At 37.6% G+C, this 26,175-nt stretch overlaps 1 protein-coding gene across 4 annotated transcripts in view; it reads left to right on the forward strand.

Moving 5' to 3' along the window:
- spock1 (SPARC (osteonectin), cwcv and kazal like domains proteoglycan 1) overlaps nt 1-26,175 on the forward strand; it is a 104,685-nt gene that overhangs the window by 49,305 nt on the left and 29,205 nt on the right. For 3 of the 4 annotated variants that reach the window (XM_041991174.1, XM_041991175.1, XM_041991178.1), the window contains exons 3-5: nt 3,166-3,174; nt 5,907-5,952; nt 25,626-25,740. In XM_041991174.1, the coding sequence (XP_041847108.1) occupies nt 3,166-3,174; nt 5,907-5,952; nt 25,626-25,740 (170 nt within the window). The remainder of the gene's footprint in view (nt 1-3,165; nt 3,175-5,906; nt 5,953-25,625; nt 25,741-26,175) is intronic. The other variant, XM_041991177.1, reaches the window with a different exon arrangement.

Consider the following 26,175-nt stretch of genomic DNA (forward strand, 5'->3'; position numbering starts at 1 on the left):
GTCAATCAGTTGCAGTAAAGCTCGGTTTGCTGGACCTGTGATTTATGATATGAGATGGTGCCCTCTTCCAACCACCCCCCCCCCCCCCCACCCCCCCCCCCTTTTCTTCTTACAGCTATATACAGCTATTTTACTTTAATTTTCATTTATATCACAAGTTAAGACATCACCTGCACAAGGATTTAGGTTCTCTTGAGTCACGAGTCTTGAAAGCATGACTAGAATAAGGAATAATTGTTGTTGTGGAAATTCTTAATGAAACCATCCATAAAGTTCCGGTTGTCTTTCATGTCATTCCTTATGCTGCAGAAATGAAAATTGGTTCAACAGAGTACAAGAGTCTGCCTCCAAGAGCATTTGTACTCTACTCTAAATCTCGGTCCACACGCCTCTCAGCCAAACCCTGCGAGCAGTGAGCATGTGGACAGTGCGTGCATGAAAACAGTTCAGAATAATCTTAACTAACGCTCTCCTCAAGCAGACTGCAGCTGGAGTCAGACTAAACTAACCTTCACCTAGAGTCAAACTGTGTTAAGCAGAGTCTTTATAAACATGCAATATGAGTGCTGTCTGGCACTACTCTCAATGAAACTTAACCTTAGCATTAATATGTATCATTGCATTAATATGAAGATAAATGCATATAAAAAAGGCCAGAATGTAAACTTCCCTAACATTGTCTTCCAGGTTTGTGAGACAAGGATATGATGTTCTCATGTGAAACTGAAAACATGAACTTTTGTTTATTATGATTTTATTGCCATGTTAAATATAAATGACCAAATTACCCAATTATTGTACAAAATGCGACTTGCTACCCCATCAAATTATTATCCAATACTGTATATAAGTGGTCTGTAAATGACAAAGGGAATGCTGTTGCCCTGTGGCATGACAACATTCCATCAAACACCAATCAGATGAGATCAAATGGCATCTGGGGGAAGCTAATTCAGTCGACAAAGATCCCACCCCACAGCCACAGAAAACAGAAAAGGGTCTTTTGCTAAAGTTCTGGTATCAGATAAAAAAGGACAGCCTCAGATGTGCTTTTCACCTGTCCATAGCTTGACTGACGCTCTGGGAGCGTGACGAAGACACCTGCAAAATTAGGCCTAAATATGGTTATATTATGTTTATTTATATCACAAACATTTTCTGTAGCAAACCAAAAGGCTTTATAATATAGTGAAGTTACAACTCTGGCTCTGTCTCTAGTTATGGGGTTCATGTACAGTTTACTGATTTGTAGTTTACCTCTGCATTTTCTCATTGACAGTTTCCTCTCTTCTTCCCCTGGGCAGGCTGATTGAACACCATCGTACTCTTTAACTTGATCACATAGTTGTTCAAAAGCATCACCTAATGGAACTGCTTATTTCAGCACAAGGGTGCCTAAGCACAGTCATGCGATTAATTGTAATTAAAACTGAGCCATTGCTCAGTAAATGGCATCATTTTCACTGACAGCTGCTGTGCTACTTTTTAAATAGATCTTTAATTGAACTCTTTAAAAAGATGTACAGTAGTTAAATAGTTCCCAATTTTGCTTGGAAACTTTTCTTGCTTTTGTTCACTGTGACTGTCACTGCTGAACGTTGCAGCACCAGCTCCATCAAAGAGGATATGATAACAAGACTGTTTTATCCCCTCGTAATATCTTTAAAAGGTTTGAATGACATTGTGGCAGTCTCGCAGTGAGCTAAACAGGCAGTTAATGCTTAAGAGACGAGCACTGAAATATTAATAGGGGACTTTTGCAAAGAAAGGTCATTTCTGTGACTTAGGATGCATAATAATTGGGTTAGCAGCAACACAGAAAGTTGAGTAACTTCAGCTTGTAGTATAGAGTAGTATACTTCTATCTGCTGTTAGATGATGCTTCTTTCTTTCCTGTACAAACAACATGGTTGTAGCTGCAGGTCAAAATAAAGTTGGCACTTGACATTACAAATCACTGATGTGTCCATGAAGGCTCTGCAGTCTGTGCAACAGTGCACCAAAGAAGACACTGACTTAAACAAAATTGTGCTTATTTGCTTGTTTCTTTTGTTGTTGTTGTTGTTTTGTTTTGCTTTTTGCTTTCAGATGGTTCATACTGCCTTATAAATAAAACCCTACTTTATTCATTTGCAGTGCACATTTCATAAGATTGCCCTGTAATAGACTGGCGACCTGTCCAGGGTGTACTTTGCCTCTTGCCTGCTAATTGCTGGGATAGGCTCCAGCTTCCCTGCCACCCTGAATTGGAATAACCAGTATAGAAAATGGTAAATGGACTTGTACTTATATAGCGCTTTTCACCCATTCACACCCCAATAGGCACATCAGGAGGCAACATGGGATAAAGTGTCTTGCCCAAGGACACTTTGGCATGTAGTCAGCGGAAGCCTGGAATCGATCCGCCTACCTTCCAGTCGAAAGACGACTGCTCTTCCTCCTGAGTTACAGCTTTATAAGATTTATGCATTTAATTGCTACGAAGACAATGGAAAAAAAAATAACCTATGATGCAAATTTGCTATACTCTAAAGCTGCAGTACTTAGGTCTGTTTATTGTATTTTTTATATAGATTCCACTGTATCCGTTTTTCTTCTCTTCTCTCATGTAGAGATTTACTATTTGAATAAAAGGAAAATTAAGAATCATCAAGTGATTAAAATGGGTATTTTTCAGTTATAGATCACATGCAGGTTATTACACTTTATCTCTTCTCTAGTTGACAGTTTTACATGCCCTCTCATAGTGTAATAAAAAAGATGATAAACTCATATATCATTTTCCCCTCTTGACTGTATTATTGCACAACTTCCAGGCCCTTTTTCAGCTCTTTCTTCGCTCTCTTTCTTTTCTGCTGTGCTCCTACTCTGCCTGAACAATTTGCCCTCATTGTGTTTCAAATTATATGCCACATCAAATAAGGCTATCTCATAAGGCTTTAAGTGTGAATACGTGTATGTGTGAATTCTCTGGTATTCTACCACCCTCTGATTCAGTTTCACTTTTAAAGAATCTCTAGAGTTGAGCTCAGTATTCAGAATGAGTAATATAAGATTATGACAAATCTGACAGACATAGCATCCTGTGCTGTAATTACTGACCTTTCTTTCTTTCTTTTCTCTCTCTCCCTTCAATTCTTCGCTGCTCTCTGCAATCATTTAAAGGAAGCGGAGGTAAGTGTAGTCATTGTCTTTAACTTAATCAGACTGTTATGAAGCATATTTCAGTCCCTGTGTGGATGTCCCAGACCTTGCAGTGTTTATCAGAGACTTGTTAGAGGCTTAGTCGAAGAGTTGTAGAGGTATTACTGATTTAAATGCATAGCCCGTTTGATCTCTGGTCAGGCAAAGTGTGCTATATATCAGCATATTAAAATCATGTTGTAGTGGTTTTATAGAAGTCATATTTTCTACCTTTAAACAAGGTGCTGGTGTATTATAATAAGATATAATATTATACATTATAATATTGTATTTTATAATGTATTGAATGAAATAATAAAATTTCTTATCTATCTATTAATGTCAATGTCTGACATACTGAAAATAAATAAAAAAAAAACGTATAGTAGAAGATTAATTTTGGGAAGTAGAGCTCAAGGTTATTTAAACTACTAAAACCTGATCTGACTTATGTATAAGGACAAAAATAAATCTCAATGACTTTATTTAGGGATGAGCAACTCTGGTCCTCAAGGTCCACTGCCCTGCAGCTTTTAGGTGTTTCCCTGTGTTAATACACCTGACTGAAATTAATTTGTCACTGTGCAGAACTTGACAACAAGCTGTTGGAGCCATTTGATTTGAATCAGGTGTGTTGGGGCAGTACCCAAAGAGAATCCACGCATACAAGGGGAGAACACAACAAAATTGTTGAAAAATAAGAACTGGCCAACCAACCTCTGTTCTGCAGTTCAAGAAACCTACTAATATCTGTATTTTGGGCAGAAGGAACAATTTAATTGGCATTTATTTATTGAAGCCAATACACACCAGTTGCCGTTCACTGGAGCACAACACTGGTCAACATGCAGGATGCTGCTCTCAGGGCCCTATGAGTGGGTGCATTTCATTTTATCTTTACACCAACACACACTTCACTTGAAGGCTTTGAAACAGAGAATACCTCCCAACAAAAAGAGATGAGACTGATCGATTTTTACCAGACTCTTAAGACACAGCAGGCAGCTCACTCTCCATCCCGCAGTGAGGGCTGACGTCTATGGTCCAGTTAAAAATAATAAACCTGCCTAATTATCACCGAAATAATGGTCTTACACAGCCTGCAACATATATTGAAATTCCATTCTGCCAAGTTGTTGTAGCTTACAAATTCGTTCTCCTGGGGTGTGAAGGTGAAGGTAGTTACTGGACGTAACTCAAATATTATGAACTTTGAGCACAGAAGAGTAAAAAAAAGGCTAAATTGCCAGTGTGAAATCATGTATTTGTTTTGTTCTAAATGATTAACACATTTTATAGAAATGACAATATGGAACTTTTAATGTAGGCTACAACAGAGACTTGGCAGGAGGCACAGATATGAAATAAAAGAAACAAAATAAGTTGGGGCATGCATTAAGTTCAAGCCACAGGGAGAAGATAATTAGGTTTTATCTCCTCAGTTCAAATTAGTCTTTGCGGGCTTAAATGTTGGCAGTTTTTATTGATAGAACAGATACTATATTAATAGATCATATTTTTATTATAGAACTGTTTCATGTGTAGTCTCCCATTGTTTACCTTACCCCCCTGGTTAAGATTGTGTCAGTGACACAGGCTCACTCCCTGCTGACACAAATATGTTCCACTCTGGGTAATATTTAAGCTGCAGATGCTGCCCTTACAAATCTCTGTGTGTATGTTACCTCATTGTGACCTTCTCCATTATAAGCATTAACCTTGTCTACTGGGTTGTAAGAAATGATTGAGAAGGATTTATTCTGTATGAATATGTATGTTGGGATTTTACAATGGAAAATTGTTAGTGTGTCTACTGATGAGGTAAGGAAAGCAACATGACATAAATCACACAATATCAATGGCTTTTTTTTCAACCTACCAAAACAGGCCAGGCTCAAATTAATTTTACGTCACACATCAGGTGATATGACCCGATTTAAAGCTGTTCACCACACAGAATTGTCTACTGAAATCTACATCTATTTCTTCTGTTGATGTTTCCACAAGTGACTAATCACTCAATAAACATATCATATACAGTATAACACATCTGCTTTCATCAATGCGTTGACTGATCTATATGATAGACTGTTAGCAGTCTTGACATTTGTAAGTGTGATGCACGTGAGGCTTTAATGCAGCAATCAAGCTGTTTCATTTTCCCAGTGTTATTTTAATTGGTCTTTAGAACAGAATGATGAATCAGACAGCATTTGCTAAATAAATCCAAATCTCTTCTTGACTCAGTTTACCATAAAAAAAAAAGCATGCTATGTTTTGTTTTAGTATCAGTTGCGATTTGTGCTTTTTCAAATAAGAATGTGGGAACAATAGCTAATAAATGTTAATATGACACTCAATAGGGGAACACAGAATATAATTCAATGTTTTTCTCTGTTATCTGTCTCCGTCATTGTTGACGTTAAATGTTTTGTCCTACTTAATTTCTGTTGTGAGCCTGTAGCTGTCTTTATTCCCCGGTGTGTCGCCTGCAGGTTTCTCTATATTTATACCCTATTTTTAAATGTCCAAACAATCTTAAAGCTGACACAGTCTTTTCTTTTATGCTGCAGTCATATTTTTTTTTACAAAATATTAATATGAAAGTACAAAAGTAAAGAAAGGAGGACAGGCTGTCTGTGTAGTCTGGACTGCAGAATAATCCAATGGAATTCTCTGCATGGTTGTGTTTTCATAACCCAGTTTCTTGTCTTTCCATGCAGGATGACTACTTCAAAAGCTGGGCTCCTGCCAAGTCTCTGGACCAAGGTGAGTTTTACATTTCTGTATATCTTATGAATATTTATGCAGGATTAGTGTAAACTCTGTGTGTGAAAGATTGGTGGAAGAACAGGTCATCCAATGAGACAAAACAGTTCGAATCCAGCTTCATCCCAATCAATCTGCCGTTGTGTCCTTGGGCAAGATAGTTTCACCATCTCCCAGTGCCAGTATTGCTGGTGTATGAATGTTCGTGGCGGCCAGAGGAATCACTGGCATGGATTGGCTGCCATGTTTCCATCAGCCTGCAGGGCACCTGTGGCTGCACACGTAGCTTCTCACCACCAGGTGTGAACGGAGAGTGAATGACTAATGGATTTGCTGTAAATAGCTTAGAATGCCTGGAAAAGCACTATAGAAATCTAATACAATATTATTATTATTATTATCATCATTATTATTATTATTATTATTTTTATTATTATTATAAAACAAACCCAATACTTTCAGAGCCTCAACCATAGTAAACAAATTTTTTCAAATGTCATATAGGGTTAAAAAAAAATGTCTTCCTGACAAAGCACATTGCACTTTAATTCAGGAAACAAGAATAACCAAACAGCATTAAACATTATTAAAACATTTTGCTGAATTATTTTTTATTTCCTTGTGCTTACACACTGAAAATGAATTAAATTTTTGTAATAAACTTAAAACCAAAAGTATTAAACACTTGTGTTTGGTGGATTATTTCTTTGTTGTAACCATGCTTCTTGGCAGTGTTTAAGAGTAAAATGTCGTACAGGTCCCTTCAGTTTAAGCTCCTAGGTTGCATATGTGGTTTGTACCCATGAAAAACTTGGCAAATCTTCTCTGCCAATGACAAACAGCTTATTCTGCCATTGACTACCAATATTACCCTTCAGCTTCATGCCTGTTTGCACTTGTGTCTGCAACATGTGCGCTGGAGCCTGGAAATGTGGATGTACATTATGTTCAGCAATGAGTACAGATTCTGCCTACAGCAGTTGGATCATAGGGTCAAGTGTGGAGAAGATTGCTGATAGGGTATTAGCTTACGAGGCAGTGTGATGGTGCAGGGCGGCATCTCCCTTACTGGAAAAACAAGGTTTGTCATCATTGGAGGCAACATCAATGTGGGGCCAAATTTTATCTGCCAAGATGACAACCCTCACCTCCTCCAGAGCAGAGTTTGTCAGAGAGACTGCTTCCATAGCTTGTCTGCAGTCCAGACCTCAACCTCATTAAACACTTGTGGGATCAGCTTGGTTGTGCTGATCATGCCAGTGGGACCAACACAACCACTTTGGCTGACTTTCTACAAATGCTGGTTGAAGAATGGCATGTCATTCCACAGCCGTGGGGGGAAGATCCAGGCTGTTGTGGCTGTATATGGTTCTTCCACATGCTACTAAGGTCCCTGATTGTTAAATTAATAAACTGTTAAATTGCCAATATGTTTTCATTATTCAGACTTCATTCATCCATTCCAATAAATGACTCCAAATAAAACTCAAGAGCAGAATGAGCTGTTTGGCATTGGCAGAGAAGATTTGCCATGTTTTTCATTAATGCAACCCACATACTCAACTCTGCTGCTCAATCTTGGTTTATACCTTTTAACCTTACTGTAATGCACATACAGTATAGCATGTGTACACTATCAGTCAAAAGTTTGGACAGACTTTTCTATTAAATCCAGTGGGAAAGTGTGTCCATTCTTTTCACTGGTAGTGTATGTAAAAACCTGCTTGTTGAAGTCGCCTTTATTCCTATTATGTTTAAAAACATATGTAAATTAATTTAAAAACTTAAAGCAGAGTTTGTTAAGGACATCCATCTTTGCTTATATAAAGCACAAGGCAGTATGAAGATTTTTTGTTTTAGATGGGTATTTGCATTGCAGGACACACATTGAATCAGAAGATAACATTTTAGAAAAACATACATTTAAAAGGTTCACAGACGCCAAGCAACACTAGAGTCAGGAGATCAAATACAGAAGATGTCATATAAATCTGCAGTTATAACTATATGTCATGGAACATTTTGTAATCTTTAAAATAGAAAAGGTAATGTTGAAAATAAAGGAATTTGCAAAGGCTGATTTTAGAACAATTTATTAAAAAATATTCAGATTTGTGTCAAATATATGGTTCACGCTTGAACTATTATGGTGAGGTTAATAGTCCCTTTTATGGTCCCCAACATGATAAAAACACCAATTTCCATGTGTTTGTATACAGTGAGTATCTGGCCAAATGCACTTCCTTTTCCACAGCACGTGCTGCTTAAGGATTTACTACAGTATTACTGTAATGCCAAGTCCATTACATCAGTCAAGCTCAAGTATGTAATGCTTTCAGACCCTCAGTAACTGACCACCAAACTCAGTTATAAACATCAATTTTGGGTGGGGTTAATTGGACTGCAGCTCCCTGAACAACACCAGAATTTAAATGTTCCTACTACTGATCTTTTTCAGTTCTTTGCTGGCTTGGTTTTGCATATCTAGCACAGTAACTGGAACTCTTCAGGGAAAGACTTACTGTGCAGGTTTATCTGGGCCAACTCCTCGTGGATACAGAGCCTAATGAGAACAGCCTTTTCCTCTGTGCATCAAAATCTGGTGTTACTTATACAGATGACTGGAAACAAAAGGAATACAGTGCATCATTCTGTTTACAAGGGACTAAATAAGAAGATATTGAAAATTCTCTGTGCCAAAGTCTATTAGGAGTCCAGCCTGATTTATGCTAAAAGAATTACATTCCATAAAAGAGTGGTGTGATTTCCTTCAAGGCTAAATCTGCCGTCAAATCAAAAAGTAAAATCATTATGGATGTCAAGTATAAATCAAGTATAACAACAAGAATCTCTTTTTACTTGCAAACTAAAGATATTCAGCTTTATATATATATATATATATATATATATATATATATATATATATATATATATATATATATATGGTTTGTTTTTGTTTTACATAAACAGCATCACGGTGAAAATCTCTATCACTAAAATTTAAATAATTCTTTTGCAGTTTAATTCTCTCCACAGTGGCACTTTTATAAAAAATGTGGAAAAACACACACGCACGTGTGACACCTGTGCTGTGATATTTCACCTTAATTTAAATACTGCTACTCATTGCTTTCAGTAGCTAACTTAAAATGTAACAGAGGTGTCGGGGACTGTAGGTTTCTCTAACAGTGCAGCATGTTCCAACACGTTGTCAGATTTGTCATGAGACATTGTTTTTTTGGGGAAAAAAAACTACCCAAACTTGGGTAAAAACTTGCTTGGTTGACAATGATGAGAGGTGTTAAGGCATCCACATTCACAGCTGCTAGTGAGAGGGATGTGAGATGGCAAATTAGATAAATATGAGTATTCTAGAACTGAAAACCAAATATTAACCCATGAGGAAGATATCTGAACAGTTTAGTATTATTATTATTATTATTATTATTATTATTATTATTATTGTTGTTGTTGTTATTGTTGTTATTATTTTGAAAAGAAATTTGTGGTTTTAATAATAAAGTTAAATGATGTTTACAGATCAAAAAAAATTGTAGGACGCCCTACTGTTTTTTTTATTGTTGCAACTGTTGGCCTTTAAATTTTTACTTATAAACCACTTCATATTTTTTTCAACATTTAACAGATTTACATGCTGCTGTGCTGACAACTTTTTCAGGCACAAAACATTTCCCTTCACACTACACATTTCAGGCATATGTGTCTGACAACAGTTTATCAGGGTTTTTAGGTCAGAAATTAGACATCTGCGCATTTATACAGTGTGTGTGCTAATTAAACACATGTTAGAATAAAGTTTAAACACAGCTCTTTTAATCCTCTGTTTGCAATGTGGGTTCTGCTGCAGGACCGCACTTCAGCTGCAACATGACACCACCCCTGCTACAGGACTGAGGATGTGTACTCTGCAGTCACTCCCTCCTACACACACACCACAGCTGGGAGTAATGGACAGCAAAATAATTAGACAGAGAATAAGTAATAGAAATCAATCAGACAATCTGCTCCCCTTTTGGGAACATTTGCTGGCATCAGGCATCTGAGTTGCTTCCCCAGTCAGACTGATTATCACCCAGCTGGTACTGCAGGCATCACCCTCCTAGTTGTTTTTACTTTAGAGTGTATCATATATGAGTCATCTACTGCAACATGATGAATGATGTAGCAAACGACTGAACCATTTTCCAGAGCAAAACTTAATCTATTTAGTATAATTTCTTTAGTTTTATCTCTAAAATCAAAATGTCAGATTGTATCTTGGGCCAATTTAGTCAAGCTGCAAGCTTTAAAATGTAGAAGTCAAGTTGCTTGAATTAATAGACATCACAGAAATGCTGCTGTGTGTACAGAATCCTTAAGTTTTTGCCCACATGCATTTGTAAACTACCACACAACCTGCAAGTGGTCAGAATCCAAATTATATTAACAAATGTGACAGCAGCACTTGATTGGAAGTCAATACAGCTGCAAGGATACAGGCATCAATCAACAGCTGCTGATTTCAGTTCGATTGATGAATTTCAGGTTGCCCTTGGAGACTAATCAGCAGCATGAAGGTTGATAAGGGGCTAATCCAGTCCCCTGATCAATCACTCTAAAATTAATGCTCTCCTTAGTTGCATGAATGAACAAATGGCTTCTTGCTGATCCTGAACAATTAAGTCAGCTGTTGGTAAATGAGTGTTTAGACTGCTTAAGGTTTGTTGAGGTCCAGCAGCTGATTAGCAGGCATTCGTGGAGCTGTGGTAAAGAGAATTTTTTTCTCCAAAATAAATAATGAAGCTTTAAAGAGGATGTTTTCCTGCAACAGTTGTTTGGACTGTTGTTCTGCTCAAAACCACTTGTTTTTATTAACAGGAGTGATAGAATAAGCATTCTAGTATTTAAAAAAAACTTTTGTCACAAACTTACTCAACAGTGTTATTTTTGCTTTATTTCTTTGCCCTCTGTTTTTTTAAATTTTCACTTCCATGGCTTCCTTGTCTCACTGTGAGCGAGGTGTCTTATTATTTGCAATGCTGATAATCCCCTCAGTGAAACACCATTGCAAAGACAAGTGACAAAAGAAAGATTCTCCATTAACCTGGGTGAAGAAGAGGATGTCTGTTTTTCTTTCTTTTTTTTTTTTTTTTTAAGATTGACAAGCATCCTGTGGAGCTCAACTTTCCTGTTAGTTTTTTGCTAGCAGGTACACATTTATGGAGCAACATAACCTAAAATCTGGTTCAATTTTCTGACTTTTCTTTAAACACTAACCTTATTTTGCCAGTGTTGTTAGTTCTGCTTCACTTGCTCTTCTTTTTACTTTCAGGCCAGCTTTCTCCAAACACCATTTCACTTCATTATTATGTGTATGTGCTCATTGTTTTCTCCTCTGCTCAAGTTTTCTATCATTCTTGACATATTTAGTTCATCAGATGGAAATTGCATAATGATGAACAATGGGCGACTATGAATCAACATACCACAGCGCCATAAACAAACACACACTGAAAGCCTGTGAGAATTATTTGTTGGCTGTATTCATGCATATTTGATTAATATTTTAAGATGTTTATTTATTATTATCACAGTCCCTGTGTGTAATTGTATTCATGCCTCTTCTTTCATGTCTTTTACTGGTTTCTTTCACCCTGCAGGGAATCTCTGGAAAAGGTCTAATAGCATTCTGTCCTTTCCAACTCCACCTCTATAATGCTTCATTATTTCTGTAGCAGTCATAAAGTACATTTTGACTAATTGCTTTTATAGTATGCCAAAACTGCCTCAAATGCAATAATGAAGTTCCCTCAGCCAGCCTTTTCAAGACTTTTAAACTAGGGCTCATCTAAAATTTATTATTATTATTATCCGCCATTTAATTAACTGCCAAAAAGTCCTCTCTAATATGTTAAGGGGTGGCAGTGGCTCAGGTGATGGACTGCAGGCCCTTACATCGCTCCCAGTATGCCCATTGAAATGTGATTCTAACGTTGCATAGTTTAAATATATAAATATATAATGAGAAACACTGTATGACACTGTATGAGTGCATGTGTGAATGGGTTAAAGGGAAAGCACAATGAAAATAACTATAGGACCTAGTTAAAGTAATAGAAGTGATTTTCCCCCATTTAAGTGTGGACCATTTACCATTTTGCTTTTTCTGGCCTACATTACCAAAGCCTGAAACACTTAAACACATTTATGAATAAAGAAATTCAAAATATCACATTTAAATGGATACAGGCAGAAAATTGTAACGTTTAAATGATTAAAACAATAATTAACAGTTACAGGAGTATTTTCTGTCTCTTGGATAACTCCTAATGTAATCACTGCTGATACCAGTTTAACTGTATTTCATCATCTTTACAACTGGATTAATTTTGCCAGGTTTTATGCAGGTTACTCAAACATATTTACATTTCTAACTGCTAAGTAAACCATAAAGAAGTGGGCATGGTTTGTGATTAAGAGTGGGAAATACATTTTTATGTTTAACAGAAATTACAAGACTAAAGGGGTGTTTTTTTAAAAGGATTTGTGGATGATGAGGAGGGTAAAATATGAGGAAATTGCTTCTCCTTGGTTCTTGGTATCTCATTGAACTGCTCCGTGAAAACTGTTATTTGAGAACCTCAGGTCAGGGCAATGTGGGATGAATATATATGAGTATGCATGCAGGTTGCTTTCATATACTGAATGATAGCTACACAGGAGGAAGGGAAGGAGACAGAACAGCTCATCTGTCTGACAATTTCATTTACATTCCTTAACAAGTCTAGCTTATAGTTTGCTGCAGCCATGACCATTTCTGGCTTATGTTTTGTCATCATGGATGCAGCACACCATACACCCTTTATATTACAAACATTTCATCCCTGCAGATACACATTCTTCTCTTCTATGGCTTCTGTCCATGGTGCTTGCCTGAATTTTGACATCCATCCAGTTGAACCTAAAATCCTTTATGTCCTCCAGGTCAGCTCAGCCTTCTTCCACAGTCGAACTTTTTATTCACTTCTTTCTGCATGTCTATTAATTTTTGCTTGTTCCCTTCAGTAATGCTTTGAGAGTTGTGCTAAGCAGCCTTTTAAGCCCAAGCAAAGAAGAGGAAGAGTCCTTGGCAACAGATATCAGTTGTGCTGTCAGCAAGGCCAATGTTGGAATCATTATTCCAGCTATTTGAATCTGGCTTCTTGTTTACTGGCATGCCCAGCAGAACTGCAGGCTTATGATTGCAATGCATTATCCAGAGAGGGTAGTCAAAGTGAGGATTACTAACGCTAGGCAGTGCCCATTATCACAGCCCGTCCAGAAGACACGGGAGAGTCACGCTGCCATCCAGACACAAGCAGACGACACAGTGCAGATGGAGAAAGAGAGACAACAATACGAGTTAAGTTGACAATTTTCAGGTGTTTGTTGCTACTCTGTTCTAATAGATTACATGATGAATGAGTGGTTGCTATGGGAACTGTTTTGGCAGCAGAAATCGAAGCAATTTGTGATGCACCCTGGTTTGACCACACCAGCAGCAAACAAAGCCTCGGAAATCTGGAGCTTCCAAATTGCCAATCAGTCTGATTAGACATGACATTGTGTTTTCCCAGCAGTGTTTGTCGTTGTTATATGTATTTCGTCAGCTCTTTCTCCAATTCACTGAGCCTCAGTTGTTCTGCAGATATGCTGTCTGTCTGCTCCCATTTCTCATCAGTCCATCTTTAATCTCCCCTGACTCTGTCGCTGCCTCTTAATACAGTCTCATAAAACTGTCTTTGATCAGCTTCTGGAGGAGCTAAGAGAATTAGAAAGAAGGAAACTGATAAGAAAAGAGACAGATAGGACTACAAACAACCATGAGTAACTCTGGTGTGTGTGTGTGTGCGTGTGTGTGGGGGGGTGTGTGTGAAATGGAGTGAGTTAAGGCAAGAACAAATATCTCATTTTAGTGTAATGTGCTAAGGGTTTGTAGCTCGCTTTCTAGCCATTTTTAATCATTGTTTACTGCTCTGATTTTAATGGCTTGTTGGCCACATCATAAAAAGTGACTATCCATGATGCTCAGCTCAGCCCTTATCTCGCTCTTTCAGAGGGGTGAGCACTTGCGGTGTTGAGTCTGAGCACATAAATGGGATTATCATCAGAAACATACACGTACATGCTACACTGATTTCAGGAATACACAATAAATTAAATAGCAATCAATGTTACCTGGAGCCTGCTGAGATGCAGAGGAAGAAAATGTGCACAGCCACACCAAGGGTATTGTTTATTTAATGGGAAGATGAAGCCAGTTATATCAACAAAGCCGTTAAATGCCTGTGCAGCTAGAATAGAAAAGGAAGAGATGATAAGAGGAAGAAGCACTGAGGAATTATTGGCCAAACAAGGGGTCATTAAGAAAGGGTGAACGCTGACAGGCAGGATCACAGTAAGCACAGTTAATAGTTACTTCCTGGCACTTTAATTTACAAAGTCAGGGCCAAAGCAAAGTTAGACAGAGCTAAATAAAGTGGCAGATCAATGGACTGCAGTACATATGTGAACAGTGCTGAACAAGCTGTTTTCAGAGACACACACTAGTATATCAGATAGAGGGAAGACTGCATTCGTGTGTGTGTGTGTGTGTTTTGATCCTGCCTTGTTGTACCCATAGCCAAGAGAGTCTCCAATGATCATCATAAAGCAAGATAAATAAACTTCTGAGGATGCAAGTGCAGTGGCTGCTTGCGATCGTACCAGGAGCCCTCGGGCTAAATGCCAGCATGCAAAAGTGACAGCGGCATCAGAGAGTCCCATCGGATGAAGGCAGGGGAATATGCATAGATATATAGACACAGGGCCTACAGAGAGCACTTGAGAGAGATTGCCTGCAGAGAGGATGAGTCAGATGTAAGAGAGTCATCTAATAATGAGAGAACTCTAGAAAAATATAGACAAAGGATTAAATGGGAGATAATGAGTAGAGGTCATATTTTAGATTTGGATGAGCTATTGCTTTGCACACTTTATTTTTTTACATATATCACTACATGGTCACTCCTTGCTCAAAACGCTCTGGTAGCCAATAAATACTGAAGGAAGGATGAGTTCAGGGAGTTAATCATCTCTAGGTGTTAATGTCACAGCCTACAGACAGACGTGACAAACTCTCCTTGTATTTGGCTGCTTTCCTTCTTCCGTGAGGCTCTGCTGCTTCTGGCTTGCTTCCATGTGGGGTGTGTACTGCAGTATGCGTGTAAGAGAGAGAATGGTGCAATGATTAGACCCTTTATAAAAGGTGAGTTTAGGAGCTAAAAAACGACAAATAAAATAATCAAACTTTTGCAAAAGTCCTATATTTGCTTCTTACTGAGTGTCAACTGAGCAAACTAATGCCATCAAATGGGCAGACAGGATTGGAACATGAAGTTACTGTAAGCATGACAGCCATCAAATCAATCAGCTAATCAGAGGCCATTGTCAGCGACCAATCAGAGAAGCAGACAGCTTGGACTATAATGACGCCTCATCTACTTGTTTTATAACCAGCAAGCGGACCAGTCCGCTCAGATCTAATGACCTCTACTTGTTTTTGTACTTTAAAACCAAGGAAAGTCAGTAAATATAATGAAATAGGGCTTTTTTTAGTGACATTTTTTATTTAGTTTAATTTGCTCAAAATCCACAGAAAAAATGAACTAACATTTTGGGTGTATGCATGATTGCTTTATTGATCGAACAAGCTGAGGCAACAGCCGGTGTGGACGCTTACTACACTACATGGAAGATTAGTATTGCCACAACAAAAATTCACAGGGAGGCTTAAATTAGAGTTGGTAATTAGAAAAACAAATGGGAAACCAATTGAATCAAAATGTAAATTAAAATGTGGCACCTCCATTACATTCTGTTTGATAGTTAAAAAAAATAAATAAATAAAAACCAGTGAAACATGTTATAATCAAATTGATTGTGGGATAAACAACCAGGTACCTTAAAGTAACGTGATATCAAGTTTATTTTGTTTTTAATATCTTTCCGATGAAGAATGGGGAATTGTGTATTAGGTGAATTTATTTTGGTTCTCTTGCAGAAAAATGGACATCAAAAATGAAACAAATGTGTTTGATTGTGTCTTTTTTTCCTGAAGCTCAATGATCATGGTAGTGACTTGTGCAAATTTTAAATCTCAGCAGCTTATGTAAAAATATGCAATAAGCAAGCCACTGATGTGAAACTCCTATGTGCCCACAGGCAAACTATCTTCACTCATTTCCTCTTTTATAGGGAACAAAATGTTAGATTTAGACATACGCATATATGTACTTATCAAATAAAGTGTCAGTGCTTCTATTCTGACTTCCTCAGTGTGGAGTGATAGTCTTGCTGAGCTAATATATGTTTTAATTCAGCACAAAGGCTTACACTTTTACCACTACAGGAATAATGAAAGGGCTTTTTTTAAAACCTAAAAAAGAAAAAGCCTAGTCTTTCGCCAATCAGTCACACTACAGCATGCTTAATGTAAACATGGAAACAGAGTTTGGGTATCTTGGTAGTTATTTAAATTTGTTTGAATAACATCAATAAAAGGGAAATGGGTTGATAACAGAGGAAGAAAGTAAGGTAAAGGAAAAACAGGACTCATATGTAGTCTTAACTCATCCAGGTTTACACACACATCCACACACACTCTTCCACTTAAGATTAATGAATGCCATACGGTGCAAAAACATTTAATTATCTCTGACACCGAAGGGTGAGCCAAGAGGTCAGATCTGTAAGTAAGAAATTCATGCTGTTAGTCAAGCTTGTGGGCTTTTATTGTGACCTCCCTTGGAAGTGACTAAAGGTCGAATTGACACAAACTCGTTGTCCTGCAGCAACACATGGTTAGTGAAGTGCTTTAGGGATCTTTTTATAGCAGACGGAAGGAGACCACTTGACATTGTTCAAGGATATGGAGTAGACAAAGTAAAAGAAAATCTAGAGTGAATAAAAACGAAAGCCTGCAAATCCAGAACACCTGCTAGTCACTAGTTTCGGACACACCCACTGTCAAGCCAAAAGTATTGCGCCCTAAATAATACACATAATTAAACAGAAAACATTAACCTGTTAGACAATTACAAACCGGAATGTCAGGTGAATCATTCTGTAGTTACAGATGGGTTCATGACTATTAAGATGAAAAAATCTGGTCTCCCACTATGTTGATTCCAAACATCAAAACAAACACCTGATGGATTGTTGCAAATGTTAACAGTCCTCAAAATTGACCTTAATGACTTTAATCCCCTGATTCTTTATTGTGAGGTTCATTTGCAGTTTTGAATGTAATGTTTCATGGCAGCATTAGATGGAAACATCTGATAAGCCTATTTGTTGGTTCTCAGGATGAATTATTACTGGCATTGTTGACCAGGTGGTATATGTCACACCATTAAAATGCTGATGCATCTCTTGCTATCCAGCTGATATGCTGCCTACTGGGTTAAGGTATGGTTGGCTGTGGAAACGCAACAGTGATCAGGATTTACCCATCCCAACTGCACCAAACTGTCCCGAAACGACCTGAACCTACTGGTGGAAATGGGACATAGTGTCTCTTAGATAAGCAAAAACTATCAGTCCCTGATGTAGCAGTCAAAGTAATATGAGACTGATGATAAATGTGGTAATCTATGAACAAGTGACAAAATCCTTTTTAGAACAGCAGAGTAAAAATGGAACAAAGTCATGGGACCTACAAAATTATGGCTGAAGTTTTCTAACTTCCTTGAATTTTACATTATCTTTATGTTTGCTTTTAGCTTCTCTTTCTGTTTTCTTAGGTTACTCAACTAGTTTTAGCAACACAATTCCCCACTTAGGTTTAGGCTTTAAAACAAATACAAAGATTATTGCATTTTTTAACATTGAATAAGAAAGGTTAGTCAGAAAAGTCACAAACACAGGGGTTAGGGTTATCCAATATTTCTCCCCATTTTTTGATATACAAAGAAATCCAAACTCTCCATAAATCTTATGTATAGCCACTGCAGCTATCGAATACTTGATGTAATGGCCAAAAAATTTGATTTTACATCAATCTGTGCTGAAGTATCTGATATATGTGACATTTTTGACTTTTTATTTTGACAATGATGGCAGATTGAAGGGGAGTGAATGGCTGACACTTTGTAAGCCAAAACTAATCAGATGTTGAAAGTTTTGAAGGAAATTGTCTAAATACATTTGAGAATACAAAAAACAAGGAAAAACTAAACTAGTGGAGCAAAACTTAATGACAGAGACGAGAGAACACACACATTCAGTTGAGAAATCCCTCAGCAACAGCTACTACAGTAAAGTGATTGTAGAGTTTAACATCTTGCAAAACCAGTAAAAAGTTCATTAGTTGGTACAGCTGAATGTCATAGAAACCTTTTCGCATAAAATGTTGTATAGATCACAGGAAGTGGACAATGGATCAGTGGAACTGTGGCATCTTCTGCAGCATCATCATTTAGGTTTCTTCTGTGTCCAAAATGAATTGATTTATGTTCATAGGTTAAGATCTCCCTACCTGCTGACTATTTCTTGGCATATTAAAACAGTTCTTCTTGAAAGTGGATATCTGGCTTAAGATTACATCATAAAGCTGTTATTTTACAAGATGTTTCCATTATTTTCCAAACACCACTGTGTTCACCAATCCATCTGTTTCATCTGGCTGTGGTCCTTTTTTATGTTTTCTAATCAACTCAGTTTCATACATTTCTATTTTATTTGGACTCTCTGTTCTCCATAGTGATGATTCAAGTTGGAAACAAACTCAAAGTGGAACAGGTTAACTTTGTTTGGACCGTGACAGTTTCTTTCAAAATGAATGTCCTCTTGTAGGCATCTTGTCCTTAAATGCATCTCTGCTCCCTCCCTTTGAAGCTGTCTTCAAAGACTGCTTGATTATTTGCTTACATGGTGTCCTTTTAAAATTGCTTTGCTGCCAGCAACAGTTTCACAAAGCTTAGTCTTTCAGGGATTCTCGCTGAAAGTGTAAGTGAATGTGCTGCTGTGTGTATAATGGTTGTGTGGCACTGATGAATATTCAGCTTGTAAGCAATAGTCAATAGCCTCTCCCTCTAGATATTTTTCTGCCTTAAGCCATTGTGGGTTTTTTTTCTCTGACATTCAAACTGGAGCAGCCTGTTTATCTTCTTCATTCCTAGGTTACATCCACAATAATATGATTTGCAGATTTTTTCAATAATTAATTTTCTGGATAGTGAATCTGTTCCATCATTGCGTCCTCCCAGAGGCCCTCTCTGTGCCTTTCATCCTTCCATCATTCCTCTCTGATATCCCTCGCTTTGCCTCTCTCAGGCCAAACAGTAAGACCCTAAGGAGTGTTCACAAAGCAGAAAGTGAAGAAGATTTTAATCTCCTCCTGATCTCTTTGTGTTTTAGCTCCCCTTTTATCCATGTCTGGGTGCCCGCAGTAACGCCCTCAAGGTAAAAGAGAAGGAACACCTTTTTAATTAGTTTATCAAAGCCCAAAAGTGGAGCTCATTTTTTCTAATAACATCCGAATTTGGCCTTTGGGAACGGTTGTTGAAGCTCTTGTTTATTTAATTTGAGACTTGTTTATTTGCTATCAGGAAGATTTGCAGGGGAGTGCAAACAATGGAGAGAAACATAGCAGACTGGTTAAAAAGGGCACATACACCCATATACACAGGTTACTAACACACCCTGCTGACCCATGTCCAGCTCAGCAGCAATTAATTTGAGAGCACTGTCTGCTCTCTGACACAGCTTGTTGGCAATTTGGCCTCTACTGCTGGACTCAGACTAGCATTATTATCCAATCACTGTGCTTCATCCTGGCGCATGTCCAGTATTAGAGGACACAGGAAGAGTGTTTTATCTTCCATCCTCTAATACCCTATTTTGCAGCCAATTTTCCTTATTCGTAAGTGGCATAAGGGCAGTAAAAGGGAAAAGGGGGGGCACTGTCTACTGTTATTGTACATAAATAGATAAAAAAAAAAACTAAATAAATACAGCACAAGTACAATGTGCTTTTTTTCAAGGACCCTCATTGAAAAGGTTGCACCATTTAAAGGCCAATTTTCTGCTGAGGGTAAGTTTAACCAGGAATTTTGAAAAATTGGCTTGCTTTGCTGCTGAGGAAAGTAATCTGTCTTGTTTGCAAATGACATCAAAAAGAAAAGCTTAGAGCCACACAAAGGCGCTAATGCAGTGGTTTCCAACATGGGGTCTGTGACCCCCCGAAGGTTTCCCCCAAAGAGCGCAGGGGGTCCCTGAGGTTTTGAACATTCAGAGCCATTGTGATTAATGTCCACACCTTGTCCCAGGTATAAGAAATAAAAAGGAACATTATATGTTGTTAACGTTGGCTTTATCAAAGACTCAGCCAGAATACATAATTTATGGTGAGAATCTCTATATCGCATAGAACCAAGCATGGTTTCAGCACGGGTGGGGCAGGGGGTCCATGGCTTTTTAGTATTTGCATGAAGGGGGTCCTCAATAAAAATAGGCTTGGAACCATTGCTCTAATGCACGCACTAGCAATTGAAAACCAAATCAATTAACTTTTGCTCAATGAAAATCTCCCATCTGTGTCTCATTTTATAAAAAAAAATTACTATATGCAGTCAGAGTGCAGACATCCACCAAGCCACTGTATTTTTTTTTTTTTTTTTTTGGCCAATGATTAAGGGCATATGTTTGAGTTAGAAGCTCTAATGGCAAAATTATCCCTATAGTAAAGAAACCTTTAAAAATAAAATTCCTGGATCCAGCCAGTGATCTGGTTCACCCTCAAAATCTAATCACTTATTCCTTATTCCATTTCTGGGATTTTCTGAAAATTTAATCAAAATCTGTTCATAACTTTTTATGTTGCTAACAGATAGACGCTGCTCAATACATGAACTTTGCCTTGACATGTCATTGCCATAGCTACTTTAGCCTTCACTACCATTTTGTATCAGTTGTATCAGTTGTAGGTGGGAAAAGAATGATAGATGAGAAAAGTTCACATTATTGGTCATCCACTTAAAGTATTTATTTAAAAAAAAATAAATGTGCATGAAAAACACACTCCTTCACAAAAAATGTTAGATATGCTGTGAAAATACAGAGTTTCCATATTCTTCTCATGTAAGCGCTTATACATCATGTGGACATGAGCTTAGGAGTATGACTTTGACCTTTGTGTTTATGTTGCCATAACTGTACTTGCTTCTTGCTTTTGAGCATGAACGACCAACCAAGAAGTATATTGACTACCCTCCACTGTATCTAAAAGCAGATCACACCAGACTGTTGCTGAGTTGATGTTGGGTTTGCAGCAACATCAGCGTTCAAAGCAAGCAGTGGTGTTCAAGTCAACAGATTCTGAAAGTCTCACTGATATCAGACGGCAGTTACCTGTGTGTACTGCTACAAATACAAATAACACAAAAATAGATCCTATGCTGTATGAAACGGTACATCTGAGTATGCAAATACAACACAATACAAATAAAGCTGTTACAACATACACTTATTTTGATTTGATAATCATCAACAAATAAATATTGTAGCCTGAATTCCAGTAGAGGACATTTGTGTTCATTTGTAAATAATCTGCTGGAGCCTCGTGCCCTCGCTCACCTCAGCTACAGCTCTGCCAACTCTTCCATCTGTCTCACCTCTACAGACGGGCAGCTCTGCTCCCCAAGGGTCATCAGTCATCCTTACATATGTCCAAGGACAAATTATTATTGGTTCGTGAGAAAAACTGTTGTCGTTCTTCACACAAATGATTCCTTCCTGTGTAATTTATTTGGCACATTGCCCTGATCTTCTTCCGTAAGCATTATCATGTGAACAGTCACAATGATGTAGATGCAACACAAGCACAGACAAAATTATCCACTTCAACTTATGCAGTGATTTTCATCCATCTCGCAGATGTTCAATGGTCAAGCAGACTTTTAAAATTTTGGAGGCTCCTCTCTTGTGATTGGTCTTCACTCAAGTCCAACAGATCCAGTTTTTTGGCAGTAATACAAAATACCAGTTGCAGTAATATCCAATCCACTTTATGTAAGAAGCACATTTTAAAACAAAGACAAGTCTCCAAAGTGCTGCATATCAACAATCAACAATAATCAACAATCATACTAATCATTCTTCACTGGCTTCCAGTTGCAGCGCGCATCAATTTCAAAGCTCTTCTTCTGGCTTACAAAACAATTACCCAAACGGCTCCTGTCTACCTTCACGCCTTAATCCAGAGCTACACTCCCTCTCAACAGTTACGCTCTGCCAGCGATGTTGTTCCCCGGTGGCAGAACGATCTACCGAACTCTGTCCAATCCACAGAGTCCTCATCCACTTTTAAGAGCAAGCTAAAGACTCACCTGTTTAAGGGGCATTTCTACACTTAGCTTAATTCTGCTACTCATCGGAATAAGTTAAAAAGATTTGTCCAGTTCTTTGGCTCCACTTAGCACTGAATAAGCTGCGTGCACTTATGCCCAAGATGATTTTGTGTGATGAAATCATGATCTAATTAAACAAAGGACTATTATAGAGAGAGAAAAAAAACATCACTGCCTCTAGCACTACACGACAGCACCTGGGTCCAACTAGACTCACAACAGTCTGACAACCACTTAATTATGACATCCCATCTTGTTTGAATTCTTGCTTGTGTTTTTCTTACTCTCAGATGTAAGTCGCTTTGGAGAAAAGCGTGTGCTAAATGACTGTAGAATAGAACAATATTAATTAAAAATAAAAAAATAAGATAAAATAAATTAAATAAAAAGATAAAATAAATAAAACAAAAGAAAGTGAAAAGAGAAAATAAATGAATAAAAGTAAAAAGATAGAAAAAAAAGACACAGAGGACCACACAATGGAAGCAGTGGTACTACAATTTCTCGTAAAATGCTATCTGCATACAGTATATTCAGGTAGTAGTTGTTGTTGTAGTGCTTGTATGCCTTTTTAATATTATGTGTACTGGATTATGACTCATAGAAGGCAAATTGCTTAGTTGTACTGAGCCAGTATTACTGTAGATGGTATTCGTTGTATTGTTTAAAATACAATGAATAAATTTGCTCTTCATTAACAATGCAATCATACCACTTGATGTTTGCAAGTCGAACAAAACAAGTCAGGCTTGACTGAAAAGTCTATTACTGACTAAGCTTTTAATGATCCTTAAAATGAACTAATCAAACAGTGACCAGTGAAAGGAAAGAAGAAATCAGCCTATGTACCCTGTCCCTAGAATCAATAAAGTCAAATTGACAAGTGAGCATGAGTTAAGAAGTTGCAGGTTCACAAGAAACCAAGTAAGGTGGAGCATATGTTCATCATAGTTCCTTACTTTTAGGACAATATGTGTACACATGGTGCTCATATCATTGACAATGTTTTTATTTCTTTATTGGAATTTCCATAAATCAGTATTTTTCAATGCACAAATTTGTCACTTGTAATAAATTTATATCCAATAAGACAATTATATTGCTAATGCATATTGACAAATGTACTCACTTATAAAGTGAGAATAAAGTAAAATGTAAGATGAGAAAGACAAGAGGGACCTGACAGCAGATGAGAGACTCATAGTAAGGAAATTGAAAGAGAGGTGGCAAGCTTGTGCTGCAGTGCTCCTGCATTACAATTGATTGGCTGCTTTAACCACTAGTGCTGCTCACTGAAGCTTTAAATAGATGGATAAAACTCTCCTTTACCCGGCACACTCATTCACTTCTCTTGCCTCCTCCATGCTCTCTTCATCTAGTTTTTGCCTCTCCGTTTCTCTTCTTCTTTTTCCTTTATTTAGCTCTGTTTTCTCTTTTTCCCGATTCCTCTTCTTTTGTAACTTTTCTCCAGTAATTTTTTTATTATTGTACTTATCTCTTTTGCTTTCCTTCCCTCTTTGCTTTCTTTTTCCTGTTTTCCTCTTTTCTTTCTTTCTTTCTTCCTATTTATATATATATATATATATATATATATATATATATATATATATATATATACATATATATATATATATAATATGCTTTGCATGCTTTCCCATTTAAGAGAAGGTTATCTGCATGAAACTGCTGCATGCAGTGCAGTCACACTTACTAATTTGTACGAGTATGTCAGATTTCCAACTTGTCTTAGAGTGGAGGTCACACCGTAATCCTGAATTGTCCTCCAATCCTTCGTTAAACAGATACGATCCTTGTGTTTTTTCTTGATCTGTCTGCTCTCACTTTCCCCTTATTCCATTTATCTTTCATTTCCTCACACCAGTAATGCCATTTCTCAGCTAAGTGAAATAAGATGGGTTTCCTACTGTGTTGATTGATGGAGGTGAAGACAGGTCCAAATCAGCAGACAATAAAAGCACATTGCACAACAGACGCATTCCTCTCTCTGCTTTTGGGGACCATAGCAATGAAGGCTTCTGAATGTGCTTTTGTGTGAGTAAAGACAAATTGTGTTGCTTAGTTATGACAAATGTGTACAGTGAACAATGAATCTCTTCCCTTAAGGCTATCTGAGCTTTGCCATCTTTACTGTTCAGTAAGTTTCCTCTGAGATAAAGACAGATCACCCCTATTCTCTGACAGCACCAGATACAGGATTTGTACAGTTTATATGTCTTCTGGTAGATGAGTGCTAAGATTGCACCGTAAGACCAAAGAACCAAAGAAAAAATGCCCTCACATCTGAGTCTCTCCCTGATTTTATACTGAAAAGCTGGTATGTAAACAGTAGTGCAGTGTGTAATCAGTTTGTTGGAAACTAGTTGATAATGACATCCAACACCAGCTGTGGCTCAAACACAATCCATTACGCTTCTAATGGACACAAGACCCTCTCATTTTATGATGTTAGCAGCCTCGTGGTAATGACTTGTACATATCATATGTTTTTGATCTATAAACTCTCAGCTTATCATTTGAGTCCATTTAGCATGTGGTGTCTGTGCACTCAAATCCCACTTTGATCTAATTTTAGCATTGTCTATTTATTTATTTTTTATTATTAAAAGGGCTTTCATCTGTCCTTTATGCCCGTTTGTTTCAGACAATGTGAGACCACCTGTCCACAGTCCACTGCCTGGTGTTGGCATGTCTCTCACTTGTCTATTTCTTGTACAATCTTGTCTGTTTCACCTGCTCTTTTTTTTCTTCTTCTTCTTTCCTTCAGTCAAATAATAGTGAATTTGTGCTGTTAGCCTGGTGTGAAATGACGCAATTCTTAGAGTCAATGAGCTGCTTTTATCTTTTGTCATCTTGGACAACAGCCAGCTGTGCCTGCCTGCCATGGCAATAATGTCACACCGGAGATTGATTTTCTAGAAAACGGGATCGTTGTTCTAAGAGAACAGTCCTCATTAAGCAGCTCACAACACTGAAAGCCCATCGTTTATTTCATACCTTTTACCAATTTTCTTCTCCATCTTTCTCTGCAAGTCATTATTTTTCTGCCTACTTCAGTTAGTAAAGAGTGAGAGTCGGCCAATTGTAAAACTGGGAGAACAGCTTGATGTTTCACCGCTTCAACTTCAGCACTGCATAGTGCTGATTCTCCTGCTCTGCATGTTTCTGTTAACTTACTTTTCTCAGTATGGAGATAAAGTTTGTCTCTGTTTTGCTGTTTCACTTCAGGACCAGATGCCACCAAGGACCCGTGTCTGAGGGTTCGCTGCCCTCCTCACAAGGTCTGCATCAGCCATGATTACCAGACTGCCATCTGCACCAATCACAAGCAACCAGCCCATAGGTAAGAGCCAGCTAAGTGACAGCTTGTGTTTACTGAACCATGTGGGGTGTAGGTTTTCTTTTGTTATTTGAAACTGATAAACTAAGTGTGTTCACAATGTTATTTTACTTCTAATAGATTTTAAAAAACAAAAGCAATTCCAAACTAGTTTAACACAGTAATTTAATTTTAAATGTAACAAGGGAACATATCAAAGTAGAAACTGGAAAAACTGTGTTGCTTGAAAATATGTAATAATTTTCATTTTTATGATTAGAAGTCAGAAGCATGTTTAAAGCTGAACCAGGGTCACATTTACCATTGTGTAGCATTACATAACATGAGTTTCCACAGAGGTGCCCTAGGCAAGATTATAGTCAGGAGGTTATGTTTAGAAATTTGTCATTGGGTGTCCAAATACAAAGTTATTTATGGCACTTTTTAAAAAATCTGAAT

This window comes from Melanotaenia boesemani, chromosome 7 (assembly GCF_017639745.1).
Source record: "Melanotaenia boesemani isolate fMelBoe1 chromosome 7, fMelBoe1.pri, whole genome shotgun sequence".
In the NCBI taxonomy this organism is placed as follows: Eukaryota; Metazoa; Chordata; class Actinopteri; order Atheriniformes; family Melanotaeniidae; genus Melanotaenia; species Melanotaenia boesemani.